The 18,894-nt window shown below is 40.5% G+C and overlaps 1 protein-coding gene across 1 annotated transcript; it reads left to right on the plus strand.

The window, feature by feature from the left end:
• Positions 1–3,547: 3,547 nt before the first annotated feature.
• LOC122698211 (NSFL1 cofactor p47-like) lies at positions 3,548–16,928 on the plus strand. The gene is made up of 3 exons (XM_043908886.1): positions 3,548–3,631; positions 8,524–8,627; positions 15,693–16,928. The coding sequence occupies exons 1-3, from the start codon at positions 3,548–3,550 to the stop codon at positions 16,690–16,692; spliced, it is 1,188 nt and encodes a 395-aa protein (XP_043764821.1). The 3' UTR covers positions 16,693–16,928.
• Positions 16,929–18,894: the final 1,966 nt, after the last annotated feature.

The raw sequence follows: 18,894 nt of genomic DNA on the forward strand, positions 1-18,894 counted from the left end.
GCACACTTAAGGACAGAAATGGTATGGACCTAACAGAAGCAGAAGATATTAAGAGGAGGTAGCAAGAATACACAAAAGAACTATACAGAAAAGATCTAAATGACCCAGATAACCACAATGGTGTGATTACTCACCTAGAGTCAGACATCCTGGAATGCAAAGTCAAGTGGGCCTTAGGAAGCATCACTATGAACAAAGCTAGTGGAGGTGATGGAATTCCAGTTGAGCTATTTCAAATCCTAAAAGATGATGCTGTCAAAGTGCTGCACTCAATATGCCAGCAAACTTAGAGACTCAGCAGTGGCCACAGGACTGGAAAAGGTCAGTTTTCATTCCAATTCCAAAGAAAGGAAATGCCAAATAATGTTCAAACTACCACACAATTGCACTCATCTCACATGCTAGCAAAGTAGTGCTCAAAATTCTCCAAGCCAGCCTTCAACAATACATGAACCAAGAACATCCAGATGTTCAAGCTAGATTTAGAAAAGGCAGAGGAACCAGAGATCAAATTGTCAACATCTGTTGGATCATAGAAAAAGCTAGAGTTCCAGAAAAGCATCTACTTCTGCTTTTGACTATGTCAAAGCCTTTGACTGTGTAGATCACAATAAACCGTGGAAAATTCTTTAAGAGACGGAAATACCAGACCACCTTACCTACCTCCTGAGAAATCTGTATGCAGGTCAAGAAGCAACAGTTAGAAGTGGACATGGAACAACAGACTGGTTCCAAATTGGGAAAAGAGTACGTCAAGGCTGTATGTTGCCACCCTGCTTCTTTAGCTTATATGCAGAGTACATCATGAGAAATGCCAGGCTGGATGAAGCACAAGCTGGAATCAAGATTTCGGGAGAGATATCAATAACCTCAGATATGCAGATGACACCACCTTTATGGCAGAAAGTCAAGAGGAACTGAAGAGCCTCTTGATGAAAGTGAAAAAGCAGAGTGAAGAAGGTGGCTTAAAACTTGACATTCAAAAAACGAAGATAATGGCATCCAGTTTCATCACTTCATGGCAGATAGATGGGGAAACGATGGAAACAGTGAGAGACTTTATTTTCTTGGGCTCCAAAATCACTGCAGATGGTGACTGCAACCATGAAATTAAAAGACACTTACTCCTTGGAAGAAAAGCTATGACCAAATGACATATGGTCATTTAATGTGACAGCATATTAAAAAGCAGAGACATTACTTTGCCGACAAAGGTCCATATATTCAAAGCTATGGTTTTTCCAGTAGTCATGTATGGTTGTGAGAGTTGGACTATAAAGAAAGCTGAGGGCCGAAGAATTGATGCTTTTGAACTGTGGTGTGGAAGAAGACTCTTGAGAGTCCCTTGGACTGCAAAGAGATCCAACCTGTCCATCCTTAAGGAAATCAGTCCTATACTCATTGGAAGAACTGATGCTGAAGCTGAAACTCCAATACTTTGGCTACAATACATTTGAAGAAATGACTTATTGGAAAATACCCTGATGCTGGGAAAGACTGAAGGCAGGAGGAGAAAGGGACAACAGAGGATAAGATGATTAAATGGCATCACCAACTCAATGGACATGAGCTTGAGCAAGCTCTGGGAGTTGGTGATGGACAGGGAAGCCTGATGTGCTGCAGTCCATGGGGTTGCAAAGAGTCAGACACAACTGAGCAACTGAACTGATACTGATCCTGATTACACAGATCACATCTCACAGAAATACAACAAAGATGTCATTTTTCCATGAGATCTTATTTTTTAAATATATAGACATATATTTCAACAGGAATATTTTCCTCTCTCCCTTTCCATTTTTGAATCTAGTATAGGATTGCATTTCTTTTTCTAAATAAAAATAAAAGACTGGCACTAAGGCCAGTTCTATGCAAACTAAAGATTTTTTTTTACATTTATTGTAAGAGGAGCGCTCAGAATGCTTCTGCTTTGAGTGATGTTCATGCAGAAGAATAAGGTTTGACCGTCCTATATTTCAGTCTACTATCGAGAAACTAAAAGCTCCTTTGACACAGCCGAGCCACTAGTGCAAGTCAAGGTTATAACAAATGTCATTTGATACATTAGGACACTAATGCCCAAGCCCAGTTAATTCTTGCTCAAAAGTTTGTTTACTGCCCTGCAGCCCAGGTCCAAGTGATTTTATGTTGGAGATTGGGAGTATGAGGAATTGAGGCACAGGCAGCAATCATTATTAACAGTTCCATAGCAACCACAAGTCTTTTCCTAAAAACCAAGACTCTGACACTGCAAAACAAGTTTTAGATGAAATTGGCATTGGACCTTTGTATACTGCTTGATCTGGGTATCGAGATAAAGACTTCTGTGGTGAGAACCTCATTTCTAAAAGGAACAGGCAATAAGTCATATTATTAGAGATACAGTCTTCTTATTTTTGTTTTAACCATTACATTATCCTGTAGTATTTGAAACTGTAAAATTACCTTTAACTCTGCACACAAACTGCCCCACTAAAGAAGCTATACCTTTAGCAAAACAGCTTGATATTCATAATGGTTAAAGACTTTACACTGTAAAATCAATTCAATAAATATATATTGAGCAATACAGCCATTTGTTTTTCCTACTTGGTAAAATTTACAGTGCCCAAAGCATGAAGACACAAGCATAGGGGAGAGGGAACGAACTTTCTGACAGCTTACTTTACACCAGGCTGGGCTAGCCAATGGTCAAGTGTACTGAGTACCTACCACATGCTAGACACAGCTAGACACAAGCACTGTCTCATTTAATTAAACAAATCCTATTAAAAAGGTATTGTTTTTACACCTGAGACTTTTGAAGTTAATCTACTACCCAAACTAGTGGGGAGAGTGAGGGAACTCCAGCATTCTTAACTACTCGAAGTTCTCATTCATCATATTACAATTTAACTGTTTTTCCTTTTGAAGGTCACAAGAGTTCAAAGACTTATCCAAGTTCATGTAACTATTGGGTGTGATAGTCTGTGCTCAACCTCAGTCTGAAATCCATGCTAAACTACCAAAACAGACTCCTAATTATATCACTTACCCAACTGTGCTTAATTATGAATCACTTTATAAGCTCTCTGATGGTATGGTATTAACTTCATTTTATCACCCCTTATACAGCATCACATACAACTGCACTTCGTAAATGATTTTAATGTTTGTCATACTAATGGTAAGAAAAAGCTGCTCCTGATTCTCAGAGAGCCACACAGAGACTGTTATTCAGGTATGCTGAGGCCACAGAGGTGCTCCTAAGCTCCTTGGCATTGTCCGTTGTCAGTGGCTGCGGGGCTCACTGTGGGCACAGTTTAATAAGCGCAAGCTGTCAACAGAGATAGATACTGGAATTAGCTAATTCAAAGATGGGACAAGACGTCTGCCTTAAACTCTTCAAGTTAAAGGAGTCATATTCCCGTGTCATGCTAGAGAAATCACACTGTATCCTGCCTGGACACATCCTCTCATAGGCTGAAATTATGGGCAAATGGCAAATCAGCATGGGCTGGGGGGAGTGTGGAGGTTTGGGAATAGGGTGAACCCTGAGCCTCGGAAGATGATTCCTGCGAAACTGTCCAGCTGTCTTCGCAGGGAAAATGGGAGCCACGTCACACAGATGCCGGTGCCTCCACTTCTGTGGGCAAGCAGTCAAGGGAACCCTCCAGGCCAGCCCTCGTCCTTCAGATGTGTGCTGCAGGCGGCGCGTCTCCCCGGGGCTTTGGCCAATGGTCACAGACTCGGATGCCTGAAGGGCTCATGCAGGAGTAACTTGGTTTGAGGGGGTGTCAAAGCAGTTACAAGTGGGCTCTGACCTCTCTTATGGACACCCTTATCATTCATCTGCCTAGAGGTGGAGCATTTGCTAATTCCCAGAAAGCGATGGGACAACTGCCACCCTGGATTTGTGATAAACTGGCATCCACCACCCAACTCCACTTGCCATGTGGGAAGTCAGGCCCAGGACTGCCAAAGCTTCCACGTCTTTTAAGAAGAGCCAAAATTCAGGTTTATTTTTTACATGAAAACCTCCTGGCTTTTTTAATTTCTGGCAACTAGTTCAAATCATCTTAAACACTGTTTGAGCGGACTGGAACTCTGTCTGCTGTCTGCATGTAGCCTTGGCAAGACCACCAGTTTCTGACTCTGGATCTGTAAGTGAGAACTCTTGGGTTCTCCTTCCTCTCCCTGAGGCACATACACGGGAATACTACTGACAGGATTGGATTTGCCTTGAGAAAAAACACAAAATTTTTCTTAGGGAAATAGAAAATGTAAAAATACCCTTGCCAGAACTTGTAAGAAAATTTCTCTTGCCACTAACTGCATCTGTGAAAAGACTGCTGGTAATTCTGCATAATAAATGCCCTGAGGAGACAGTCACCAGTCACAATGAAAGGTGGTTATATGTTCTCTTATGGGAAAGCCCCACTTCCTGTTATCAGCATCACTACCTACTTGTGGGTTGCCTGCAGAGCCCCTGGGTATCAAAAGGATAGGTATTTGGGGGTAAACTGAGCATATACTGTGACTATTCCATTTTTATATTCCAGTAGAAAAATGCTCCCTCCTATCAATAACCTGGAGGTCCTACAGATGACAAAAAACAAGTCTGCACTCTGTTCTGTCATATATCATAGCCAAATGGCCAGCCAATATGCCAATTCTTCAATTCTTTATTGTTAGTAATGAGGAACTAAAGGAAAAGAACACAGCTCAATTTTCTGGATGCTAAATTGAACCTTCAGAGCTCAGAACTGGCGGGGGTGTTGTGAAGGGGAAACTGATACCCATTTAGCACAAGGGGCAAGACGTCCTTTGTTAAGGAGAAACTTTACGCTTGCAACCACCTGAAGCTCTATGGATGCACATGGATTATCTGTGTTCTCTAAGGTCCAGTGGGGTTAACCAGATCCAGAACCCCAAGAACATGCAGAGAAAGGCAGTGTATTCTGGGGAATGTGCCCTTATTTGAAAAATCAAATTTCCTAGGGACTTTACATCAATAATTTTAAATTCTTTCATAATAAAAGGAAGTCCCCCAGCCACTTCCTTCTCAGAATGAATGGAGAAAAGCAGTATAAATGGCAACCCCCTACAGCATTCTTGCCTGGAGAATCCCACAGATGGAGGAGCCTAGTAGGCTACAGTCCATGGGGTCGCAAAGAGTCGGAAACAACTGAGCGACTTCACTTTCACTTTCACTCTTAGCCTACGGGATTGCCCCCAAAATTAACCAGAGAAATTGGATGTAATTCCATTGACTCTTTAGTTCTCTTTGTTTTTTCTTTCTAGTATCACTCTTTTTATTGTCAGAGATTGAAAGATCTTTACCAACTCCCTTGTAAGCTAGACTTCTCAGATATTAAATAAAAGCAGTTAGGCCTGAATTATCCAATAACCACAGGGAGTTTTTATCCACAAGAAACATTTTCCCAATAAAAGTACCCATTTTATTAACATTTATTGGACATCTGTACATGCTGGGTCTGAGGATAAGACTGATAAGAGAAGAGTCTTTACCAACTAGGAACTTTCTATCTCCTGAGCAACTGGAAGTGCTGGGAGCCCCCTACACAAAGAATTAGAATTTACAGAAGCAAAGCAAGAGGGAACAAATAATATGCAAGAATAATAAATCTTCAGCCTTAAGGAAATTGTTATTTGAGAAACAGTCACTTGAGATAGTTAATGGCGATCTTGTAGCTAGGCTGGAATTTCCAGAATGAAGATGAAAGGAATCTAAACAGTGGAAAGTACAGGTAAGCGACTGAGTACACAAGAGTAGAGATTTCTCTGCTCTGAAGTATGAAACAAAATGGTGGAAGGGAGACTCTGAGTGGAAGAAAACCTATAGACTTTGAAACTCAACAATGACAGCAAGCACATTCATTTTATTCACAAGTAAGCATGGAGCACATACCACATACCAAGACTTGTGGAGGTGCCGGGTTCACTGGTTCACTGCAAACCGAGACATACCCTTCCCTCCTACAATCCCAATATGCCCTAGAATAAACTCCTTTTTTAGTCACTCTCTTGCCAAAAGTTATCAAATTGGTTTTATTTGGGGGCTTTATTTTGTTTGTTGAATTTTAGGGAATTTTTCTCTCATGGAAACACACTGCTAATTTATGTTGTATAATAGCTTTGCTATGATGAATCAGGAATGAATAAACAAAAATATACAATAGAAATCAACGAGAAAATCTGACTTACTTTAGGTAAAGTAACTTTATATCCCACTTTGAAAGAGTGTATATTCTCTTCACAATAGATAGTTTTTTAACACACAATAGTGTTTTAAATAACACTTCCTAAGATACTTGATTTAATTAAACTTTACTTAATGAATTATTAAGTAGGGGGAAGTGGTCCATAATCCTAATGCCCAGATAATCCCTGCTGTACATGGTGGATTCTCTGTTCATGGATCACAAGACTTAAATCATAGTGTCTCATCTGGAGGCCCTAAGGAAAATCTGCTTCCAAGCTCATTCTTGCTAGGTGAGCTCGGTTCCCTTCAATCCGCTGTAGCATGGAAGTCCTCACTGCCTTGCTGTCATCCTTGCACTGCTCTCAGCTCTTAGTAGCGGCTCACTTTCCTTACCAGTTAGTCCCTCCTATCGTTAATCCAGCAACGGCACAATCTTCCTTGTGCTTTGAATCTCTGACTGCCTCTTCTTCAAGCAGCAAAAGAAAACTCTCAGGCTTTAAAGGTCCTCCTGTGATTAGGTCAGGACCACTGAGATAATCTCTCTTAAAGTAGATTACACCACCTAACATAATAAAATCACAAGAGTAAAATCTATCATATTCACAGATCTGGGAATTATTCAGGGTGTGTCCTCTAGGGAGGTAATAAATCTTGGGTCTGTCTTAGAATTTTACCTACCACATAAATAGAGCATAGTAAGGGAATTCAAATGTTGCAAAAATGTTCTGAATGGAAATTTAAGAAATTAGCCTTTTCCTACCTCCCCAACACTATATTGTGGTGATAACCATGGTCAAAACTTTCTTATATATTCTTCCAGGAAAAATATAGAAGATATATATGCACCTGTACATTTTCTCTTTATATTTAAATAACCAGGATCTGATGGCACCTCATTTTTCTCATTTAATCTTTCTGGGCACGCGTTCCTTATTTGCAAATATGGATCTACATCAGCCTTTCTCACAGCTACACAGGAGTAGCATTTTACTTCTTTAATAGTTACATAAGAATAAACAAAATGATCAAGAATGAATCATCCTTAAAAGCAAGACAGATTATTTATTATCTCAAGGATTTTTAAACTGTGTGCAGAGTCTGGATCAGACCCATTGTTCTACCTGAAACACCTACTTCTCATAGAGCAGATGGGCTCCCCCAGGTATCCCTATTTTGGAAGAGAATCAAGTAATTTTTCTCCAAGGTAAATTTAAATAATAGCTTCTGGAGGAAGTGATCTGTTTGGATACAAAAAGGTCTTGATGGAATGTCCTCACATGTGAAGGAAGGATACCAAAAAAGAAGAAGAAAGGTAAGAAGGAGGAAGGAGGAATAGAGGAAGGGGAGAGGAGGGGAAGAGAAGGAAGAAAATAGAAAAGCAGAATAAATCAGTTAAAATTAAAGTCAGGAATTTTTCTATGCTTTAGAAAAAGAATAAAGTTCCACCTTCTGACCACGGCCACATCCTTTCTCCATAGCAACACCAAAAAAATTTTTTAAAGCACTTTATTTCTTTTTTCCAAAAAAAACCCATGCATTTCTTTCTAATTATTGTCATTCTAAAGTTCTTAAACTACAATGTTTGATCTATGGCTTCAGAATACCAATTTTTCATATCTGTTTCTCCTAAGTACAAAAAGACAATGAGACTTCCACTATCTTTCACTGTTCTTTAAATGGGGAATAGACATTAAAAAATAGATTTGCATTACTGGTCATAACTTGCAAGTCTTAAAGCTTCCACAAAACTCATACATTCAATTTTTTTTACACTGAAGTGACAAGTTGTTCTGCTTTCATCAATTTAAATGAAAACACAGTAAGCAATAATAATGGCCCAAACTTCCATCAGTGTTTTCTCTGAGTGAGGCATCCATGAGTCAAAAGTTCCTCTTCAGAGCTTGGTCCACTGCTCGAAAGTAGAGATGGGCCATTAAACCTAATGTGAATGCCTAAGAACTCATGTTAATTTTGAAGAATGTGTGATTTGCTCTTAAAAGCTTAGACTTTCTACAGGTTAACTAGTGGGACATGAAAACCTAGCAGCAATTTAAGATAAACCCCAAGGTTGTTTGAGGCAACTGCCAGGGAGAGAACTGCAACCAAGAGGCTATGGGGAAATCCCATACAGACGCAGACAAGCAGAGACTCTGTCCTGTGCCTGCTCCTCGGGGAGTCCTACACCTTAAGGAATATTTTAAAAATATTCTAAGTTCCCCTCTGGTGCCTGGGACCATTAGGGGTTGGCAACGTCATCAGATAGGAAGACTCAGTCCAATAAGGCCCCATGTGGACCTTTTTCTGTTTTACCCCTTCAGGTGCTGTCTAAGCCTCTATCCTGTGCAAGGGGTAAACCAAACGGCCAAAAGAGCCTTCAGGAGGAAAACTCTCCTAGCCAGCAAAGTAATTCTCTTACGAAGCTGTGAGAATCTGAATGAAATTGGACCTCTGGAGTAGTGCTGACATGACAATTTAGGGGAACCCACATTTCTTTCTTTTTTTTTTTTTTCATTTATTTTTATTAGTTGGAGGCTAATTACTTTACAATATTGTAGTGGTTTTCGCCATACATTGACATGAATCAGCCATGGATTTACATGTGTTCCCCATCCTGAACCCCCCTCCCACCTCCCTCCCCATCCCGTCCCTCTGGGTCTTCCCAGTGCACCAGCCCTGAGCACTTGTCTCATGCATCCAACCTGGGCTGGTGATCTGTTTCAAACTTGATAATATACATGTTTCAATGCTCTTCTCTCAGATCATCCCACCCACCTTCTCCCATAGAGTCCAAAAGTCTGTTCTATACATCTGTGTCTCTTTTTCTGTCTTGCATATAGGGTTATTGTTACCATCTTTCTAAATTCCATATATATGCGTTAGTATACTGTATTGGTGTTTATCTTTCTGGCTTACTTCACTCTGTATAATGGGCTCCAGTTTCATCCATCTCATTAGAACGGATTCAAATGAATTCTTTTTAATGGCTGAGTAATATTCCATGGTGTAAATGTACCACAGCTTCCTTATCCATTCATCTGCTGATGGGCATCTAGATTGCTTCCATGTCCTGGCTATTATAAACAGTGCTGAGATGAACATTGGGGTACATGTGTCTCTTTCAGATCTGGTTTCCTCGGTGTATGCCCAGAAGTGGGATTGCTGGGTCATATGGCAGTTCTATTTCCAGTTTTTTAAGGAATCTCCACACTGGGGAACCCACATTTCTGAGAGACACAGCACAAATCTAGGGCTCTGGGATACTATGGTACACTGTCAGTCCTAAGCTTGAGTCAGGCATGTGGGCTGGTTCAAAAGTTTTTAGGAAAAGGTGCCACCTGTGGTCTACAGCACCAAGGGGACACGGCGCCAGCAGGTGTTCTTCATCCAGGGCTGTCACTCCACTTCCTCCTTGAGTTCGACATCATGTGTCAGGCTATTTCCCCAGGGTTGCCTCACCCTCCACAAACTCCCCAGAGTTTTCCAGCCTTTTGCTCCCCTATAACCAGAGATTCTTCCAATCCATGTCCTCTCTTCCCCTACATCATGTGTTGATATTGTTCCCTGCTAAGCTGGTCTTAAGCCTTTCTGGACAATGGATGGACATTTCTTATACAAACAGGACCACTTTTCTTGTTCCTGTCTTCCCCACTGGTAGAAGTGGTAAAAGGCAGAGGAATAGCCAACATTGAAAGAGAACATAATCTAAGAATGCCATGGTCACCACCTAAGAGTTCAAGAGAAAGCATAAGTGAAGGATGCATCATTCTATGTTTATGCTATAAAATTCTGAGCAGTAAATTTGACATGACCAGAAAACAACTTATCATTCATATTTCCTGCATGTACTGGATAAGACTCACATTAGTGATCATCATCAGCAAAGCACAGCAACAACCTTTGAGACAGTCCTGGGAAACCAGTGATCATGGCATGATGGATGATGCAGACTCATGAGTAATAATGTAACCAGCCTTAAATAAATGACATTAGAAAACACAGAGGCAAGATCTATATTGTTTCCATTAAAACTGAATCTGGAAAGCCATGACACTGTGAACATGAACAATAATTGTTTCACTACCTTTCTCCTCACACAGTGGGAGACATGAAATTAACCAGTAACCATGCATTTGACAATAAAGAACAAGGAGAAACAGCACTTAGGTACTAGCCACTGTGAAAATATTTTATATGCGATGACTGGACAATAAACAAATATGTAAATAGTTCTACTTTATCCATTATTGTGACACTTGATTGACATTACCATACATTGTATAGGTTCATGAATTTTATAACACTCTTTTAAATCAAGAAATTTTTATAGACAGAAACTCTACAAAAAAATGTTTCCTAAGGCCCTCTGCAGCCTAGGGATGGCCCTAGGGAAGGGCAGCAGGTAACCTGTAACATACAAGTTCATCCTGTCTCAGTACAGTTACAGTAGATTTTATTATATGGTTTGAGAATCTGCACTACCTAATTTAGAAAATATTTTATATACACAGTGAAATAATAACCATAATGTGTTGCAAAGGCTTGGAGACTTTTGCATTTTTGTGCATGAAGCTATCATGCTTTTGTATTTTTTCCCACTTGAAGATAGTTCTCAATTATCCAGAATGTGGTTTACTCACTTAGTAAGTTAACTGCATAAAATAAACATTTTATTTCTAGAGTGTCTGACCTTAAACACCAAATATTTATAGATGACCACACTATGTCATTAGTTGGTAGAAACTCAAAGAATGAAAATTAATTTTGATGTTAAACACTTTAATTATAGAAGAAAATCTGCTGTAACAGTCAAATAAATGTAAACATATCAGATGATTTCTGAAGAAGTATTTATCTCTTGGATTATCGTTGACTTTTTAATGAAATATATAGTTTATCTTTAACTATTTTAAAGCTTCCATTATATCAATGATCTGCACTACCATATTTGTATCTACAAAAATAATTACTTATTCATAGATGATTAACTTGCATTTATGACTTAAAAACCACTAGTCTGGTCAAACAATTACTTGACCAAACCTCTAAGAGAGGTTAATAGTGGAGTTCTAGTTCCAGTTCAAGAAATCATAGTTTATTTCCAAAAATAGGCAAGAAATAATTATGAAAAGGAAAGTTTTTAATTAAATATTAAACCAATATTTTAAACCAACTCAGAGAAGATATAATCACTATAACATGTCTTCTTCCTCTTACCCACTGGATCAAGTGAAGTCGCTCAGTCGTGTCCAACTCTTTGAGACCCCATGGACTGTAGCCTGCCAGGCTCCTCCATCCATGGAATTTTCCAGGCAAGGATACTGGAATGGGCTGCCATTTCCTTCTCCAGGAGATCTTCCTGACCCAGGGATTGAACCTGGGTCTTCTACACTGCACCAGACTCATCCTCTGAGCCACCAGGGAAGGTTCTTACCTACTATTTTACCCTAAAAAGGAACTCAGAAAAATGCTACTAGAGATGCTTGGCCTGTCAACATTTTACCCTCATGGGATTTTAACATTTCAAATGCCACTGAATTTCCTTTCAACAAATCTTACAAATATAAAAGTTAAAGAATAAAGTATTCTAATCACACAGTACATTAAAATGTAAAATTTGAGGTTCACTTTTACAAGTTTTGTCTGATAAAACTTAAACACAAACATTTTGTCAGTGCCACTATTCTTGTTTTCAAAATTTAGCAGATTTTTCATTTTGATTGATATGGTTATAAAATGCATGCAGGTCGCAAGGAAAGTATAAGGAATAATTCAGATTTTCTGAAATAATTCTTTTTCTTTTGACTCACTCAATTGTGTTTTCTTTCTGTCAAACAGGATAGTCATTACCCAACTTTCAGAGATACTTTATGTGTTATCTAACCCTTCACTGACTATGCTAAAGCCTCTGACTGTGTGGATTACAACAAACTGGAAAATTCTTAAAGAGATGGGAATACCAGACCACCTTACCTATCTCCTGAGAAACCTGTATGCAGATCAAGAAGCAACAGTTATAACCAAACATGGAACAATGGACTGGTTCAAATTTGAGAAAGGACTACATCAAGGCTGTATATTGTCACCCTGCTTATTTAACTTATATGCAGAGTGCATCGTGTGAAATGCCAGGTTAGATGAATCACAAGCTGGAATCAAGATAGCTGTGAGAAATATCAATAACCTCAGATATGCAGATGACACCACCCTAATGGCAGAAAGCAAAGAGGAACTAAAGAGTCTCCTGATGAAGGTGAAAGAGGAGAGTGAAAACGCTGGCTTAAAACTCAACATTCAAAAAACTATGATCATGTTATCTGGTCCCATCACTTCATGGCAAATAGATGGGGAAAAAATGGAAACATTGGCAGACTTTATTTTCTTGGGCTCCAAAATCACTGTGGACGATGAATACAACCATGAAATTAAAAGATGCTTGCTCGTTGGAAAGAAAGCCATGACCAACCTAGACAGTGTGTTAAAAAGCAGGGACATCACTTTGCTGACAAAGGTCCGTCTAATCAAAGCTATGGTTTTTCCAGTAGTCATGTACGGATGTGAGAGTTGGACCATAAACAAGGCTGAGCACCGAAGAATTGATGCTTTCAAATTGTGGTGCTGGAGAAGACTCCCGAGAGTCCCTTGGACAGCAAGGAGGTCAAACCAGTCAATCCTAAAGGAATAAACCCTGAACGTTCATTGGAAGGATCAATGCTAAAGTTCCAATACTTTGGCCACCTGATGTGAAGAACAGACTCATTGGAAAAGACCCTGATACTGGGAAAGATTGAGGGCAGAGGAGAAGGGGATGAAAGAAAATGAGATGGTTGGATGGCATCACCGACTCAATGGACATGAGTTTGAGCAAACTCCAGGAGATAGTGGAGAACAGAGAAGCCTGGTGTGTTGCAGTCCATGGGGTCACAAAGAGTCAGAGATGACTTAGTGATTGAACAACTACTAGTTTCTTGGTAATAAAAAGTAAGTTCCAAGCCTTTTTGTTTGGAAATACAACAACAGCCAAAAATGTGTTTATATTTCTTTAAAAAGCAGTTATCTTTTGAAACAGAATCCCTGGGAAATAGTCTTAGAACATAAAATTATGTGATTTTCACAAATAAATCATAAATTATATAATATTAAAAACAATTCTCTGACTTTTCAGTACTGACCTTTATATGGATGAATCTCAAAAATTAAATGCTAACAACTTTTCATCTTGCAAATCCAGCAAAAATCACTTGCAAGCATGAAAATATTCAACCAAAATGAACATCACATGGCTAAATAGAAAACAGCAAGCACCTGCTTTCTCTAAAAAGAATATTTCAGATTTAATTAGAAGATATTGATTATAAATAACCCATAGCATGGTGGAATCAAAGAATTTTATAATTTCTCTAGACCAAAATATTGTATTGAGAATCAGTAATATTTAATTCAGTGCATCAGTTAACATATTTGGACATTATATTTGGTTCAAAGCCCAGTTTTGATGTCTGTGAAGGATTCAGACTTCCACTGTGAAATCATGAAGCCTTGCCCGATGCAACAGAAATGCTTCCTTTAAAATATTTCTGTTCCCTGTGTCCTTTTTTAACAACTCTATGTATGCTCTGTTTTTCTAAGCATCAGGGTCAACCTGACATTTCCTTGAGGATTGTGCCTGTCAGCTAGAATCACCATTCTTCCACTTGCTGAATCAGCCCACCCTTGTACCACTAGCTGGTAGGAATACAAGGAGACCTTCAAATTTTGCAAATTTTAGCTGAATTAGAATGGGCTCTAAGCCATTATCTTTAAAACTAGTACAGATTTTCAGACGTTTACACAATTAGATTTCTAATTACAAAAGACCCTAGAAATACATACCATTTCAGGCTTGGATGGACCGTTTAATTCCAAGTGAAAATCTTTTATCACATCATCCAGATGACTACCATATACTATGGCCATAATAACTGTTCCTATTATGACAGCACATCATTCTAACTTGGAAATCTAACTTGGAAATAGTGCTATAAATAGAGTTAATATCAGACAAACTACCACAATTGGAAGGAAGGGAACAGTTATCAGTCAGAGTTCAAATTTCCAACTTTTGTGGCTTTGGTCCTTCGCCAGCCATGCTTCTTCTCTATATGCTGATGGACACAGGCTGCGCAGAGAACGCTACTGAACTGGAGGAACTTTTCTTCTTCTGTGACAAAGGCATACTAAGCGTCAATAGAATAGACTTCAACAATTCAGAGAGAATAGTTCATTGTTGAAAGTGACATTGTATTGTTTAATTCATCGGGACAAAATACGTTAAAATATATGAGCAGACTCACTGTCATACGTCTGGAAAATCAAAGCCTGAGGCAGTAGGTGCCTGAAGTTCACTGAAGGAGAGCTCTTCGGGAAAGGCTCTTCAGGGCAGGGGTAACAAGCAGGAGAGGACAGAGGGAAGGGCGAGGAAGGATGTGGTCCCACGTGCAGTCCAGTCTGACCTGATCCATGTGATCACACCACAGAACCAATTACGTCCCTCTCCTCTGATGCAAGAGGGCCAGCTATTTGTGGCCCCATACCCATCAATCACTAGCTGTATAACCTCTTGGGAGAGGCAGCTGCCATCAGCAATTCTCTGGAAGAGGGCAGAGAGAGAGGAGGGAGGCAGGGCATGCAGCTGAGGGTCTTTAGCCACCAACAGCAGCTGAAGAAGAAATGGAAAGAGATGTGGGCAGGGCACACACAGTAGCTACTATGCTACTTGCGATTCACTCAGAAATTAGGAAAAAAACACCTAGGACTCCGTCCTCTTTTAGACAGACTGGAAAGGGTCGCCTCTTACATCAACAGGTGAAGTCATTGAGATGGAATGGCTGGCAACCTTACCCATTGCCTTTAATTGTATTATACCCTATGACTTGTGCTTCCTTGGCTTGTTAACAATCTGCAGTCTCTGACATAATGTATCCTTAACCTATTTTGGTGCTCTTAATTCAGAATTATTCCTTCTTCCCGCATGAAAGAGAAGCTGTCAATTTTGAGAATATCCATTAAGTTAAGGGCACAAGGCAGAACGTTAACATTCAACTTAAAGAAAAAGCAATAGCCTTTATAAATTGCGAAGCACATTTCTTTTTTAATAGAGGAAAGAGGTTTTCTGCTGAGAGATCTGGGGCAGTAGAAAGAAGTTTCCTTTCCTAAGGTACAAGTTTTATTTGCATTCCATGAGTCATGTTACATGGAAATCCTTCACTCAATAGGAAACATACACTTCTGCTGTGGTTCACGACCCTCCCCATCTCTCAGTTATGGGCACTACAAATTCCAAACATGCTGTAAATCATTTCCCCCCATCTTTCCTCCAAGACTTTGTGCTGAAGATGGACTGATTCACATCTTCATCTCCATGATGTACAGAAACAATCAAAACAAATATAAGCCTTTATTATCCAACAGGTAGTAAACAAGAATCCAAAGACTTCTGATAAATTGGTAGTTTTTACTCAGATGGAGGGGACGAAGACATTGTGACCATTTCGCAGGCAACCCCCAGTTCAGTATCCAGAGGCACAGCCCCCAGCGATAATAGGGTGACATCCTTCAGAGACCTCATTCATGACCAAGATGAGGACGAGGAGGAAGAGGAGGGTCAGAGGAACAGGTTTTATGCTGGGGGCTCAGAGAGAAGTGGACAGCAGATTGTTGGCCCTCCCAGGAAGAAAAGTCCCAACGAGCTGGTGGACGATCTCTTTAAAGGTGCCAAGGAGCACGGAGCTGTAGCTGTGGAACGAGTGACCAAGAGCCCTGGAGAGACCAGTAAACCAAGACCATTTGCAGGCAGTGGCTACCGCCTTGGAGCGGCACCGGAGGAAGAGTCTGCCTATGTGGCAGGAGAAAGGAAGCGGCATTCCGGCCAAGATGTTCATGTAGTGTTGAAGCTCTGGAAGACTGGATTCAGCCTGGACAACGGTGAACTCAGAAGCTACCAAGACCCATCCAACGCCCAGTTTCTGGAGTCGATTCGCAGAGGAGAGGTGCCAGCAGAGCTGCGGAGGTTAGCTCACGGCGGGCAGGTGAACTTGGACATGGAGGACCATCGGGATGAGGACTTCGTGAAGCCCAAGGGAGCCTTCAAAGCCTTCACTGGTGAGGGTCAGAAACTGGGCAGCACTGCCCCCCAGGTATTGAATACCAGCTCGCCAGCACAGCAGGCAGAAAATGAAGCCAAAGCCAGCTCTTCCATCTCAATTGATGAGTCACAGCCTACCACAAACATCCAAATACGGCTTGCTGACGGTGGGAGGCTGGTGCAGAAGTTTAACCACAGCCACAGGATCAGCGACATCCGACTCTTCATTGTAGACGCCCGGCCGGCCATGGCTGCCACCAGCTTTGTCCTCATGACTACCTTCCCGAACAAAGAGCTGGCTGATGAGAACCAGACCCTGAAGGAAGCCAACCTGCTCAATGCCGTCATCGTGCAGCGGTTAACATAACTGCCCGGCCAGCAGCCTCATCTCCCTCCTGCGTCTCCCATGGTCAGCTGCCCTGTGGGGACCACCCTTCCACCCTCTCCTGCACACCCTGCATCCAGTGCCACGTCTCCTCCGTAGCTCTGGGTTCTTAGATCTCAGTTGGACATTTGTTTTCTCCTTAGTTGCATTTCCTGGGTTTTTGTGATGATCAGTGGACTTTAAAGAAAAAAATAAAAACAACCAAAAAAAAAAAAAAATGGGTATTTTGAACCCACCAAAAAACTCAGACATAACACGGTACATTTGCAACTTTCCTCCTCTCCACTGTGAGGTGATTGATTTCGTCTGGATGTCTAGAGAACCAGCCAGCTTTATATTTGAATTCATTAGAAAAACCAAGAAAGAAGGAAAAGATCTGCCTATCTCCATAGGAAAGTCCCCATTTCTTTCCCCTTTGACCTAATCAATATGAGAAGGCACTAAAAATAATGGTTTCAAAATCTTAACTAGAAATGCCAGCTGGCCACAAAAGGCTTCCTTAAAAGGGCATGTGGGAATCCATAGGGAGAGTCATCATTATACTAATCCACTCAGAACAGTTGATTTCTCTGCCTCTGAGTCCAGATATCTGTCCTGGATTCTGCAGCAGCCAAGGCAGTGGTAGATTTTTTTCTGAAGCAAACAAATCTCCCTGTTTCATACTGATCCAACCTAATTCTAGCCACCCAGCCTACACATTATATATTTCCTATTTTGAGAAAAACATTCCTGGAACAGGGAGTGGGCAGTGGACTGAATTCTATTTTCCACTAAATTAAGACACCTTACAGATAAGGAAAGCTATATTTTCTGTGACAGGGAAGAAGGCAGAATACTTGCTGCACTGAAAAACATTACAAACCAAGAATCAGAGGATAAGAGGAAAATGGCAGATTGACTTCCGGTTAGACAGCTGTAAGCTATTACAAGGCTCCCTCTGGCATCCCCCCTCTTATTCCTCGGCTCCATCCCCATCTGTAAAAAAATCGTTTCCCCACAGCACAGCAAACTTCAGCTTCTCAAAGGCTTCTAACCCTAGCCTTATACAGGCAAGACCCTCAAGTTATAATTAGCTTTCACTGGCCCTTCTCCAAATATCTTGTAGCCTAGGGGCAACAAAAGCTGTCAGTCAGCATGACCAATTCACTGCTATTTATATCCGGGCTTAGTGGCCATTCTTGTGGCCACAATTGTATTCTGACCTTCTCCAGAGGTAGTATTGAGGGTCAACACAGTTTTGTTCATACTCAGATCAAGTTGATATACTATCTCTGGGGATCAGAATCCTGATTTGTGAGAGCAAATTGGCAGTTTCTGGCTTTATTATCCATGCAAGAGCGTAAGACTTTATGTTTAATACTTGTATTTAGTTGGAAGGATCAATGAATATCTTTATAAAATGTATTCATAAAGTAAGGACAGGAACATGGAGAAGGAAAGAAGTAAAAACTTAGTAAAAATTTGTGGAGTTTATAGGAGTCTACGATTAGACTGGTTCTCTGTATTAACACTAACACAAATTTACCTCTTTAATGAGCTTGAGCATAGTCTCATAACTGAAAATTTTACCGCTTCAGAAATTCAAAAGGAAAAGAGAACCTAAGTGGACAAAAGCACTAAAACCAGAGGAATAGCCTTCCTGCTAATAAAAGTAACTGACTTTTGTTTTCATGTTCACAGGTGCCAGACACTGTTAAGAGTTTAATATACTATGAAGTGTTATCACTTCTGGAACACAAGCTAGTTGGTAGCATTGAAGCCCAGCTAGAACATTTACTAGCTGTATGTCCCCAGAAAATATATTTCTAGACTTCTTTCTCTATGTTTGTTGATTTGTTTTTAAAATGAGTGTTGGAAGTAATCCCAATATACAGGCTGTAGTGAGGTTAAATGAGCTACTATATGGAAAACACAGCATAAACCTGGTATATGGAATGAGCTTAAGAAATTCCTGTCTGTTATTGTTGCTACTGCTGCTGCTAAGTCGCTTCAGTCGTGTCCGACTCTGTGCGACCCCATAGACGGCAGCCCACCAGGCTCCCCCGTCCCTGGGATTCTCCAGGCAAGAACACTGGAGTGGGCTGCCATTTCCTTCTCCAGTGCATGAAAGTGAAAAGTGAAAGTGAAGTCGCTCACTCGTCTCCGACTCTTCGCGACCCCATGGACTGTATCCCACCAGGCTCC

Source organism: Cervus elaphus, chromosome 8 (assembly GCF_910594005.1).
Source record: "Cervus elaphus chromosome 8, mCerEla1.1, whole genome shotgun sequence".
Lineage (NCBI taxonomy): Eukaryota > Metazoa > Chordata > Mammalia > Artiodactyla > Cervidae > Cervus > Cervus elaphus.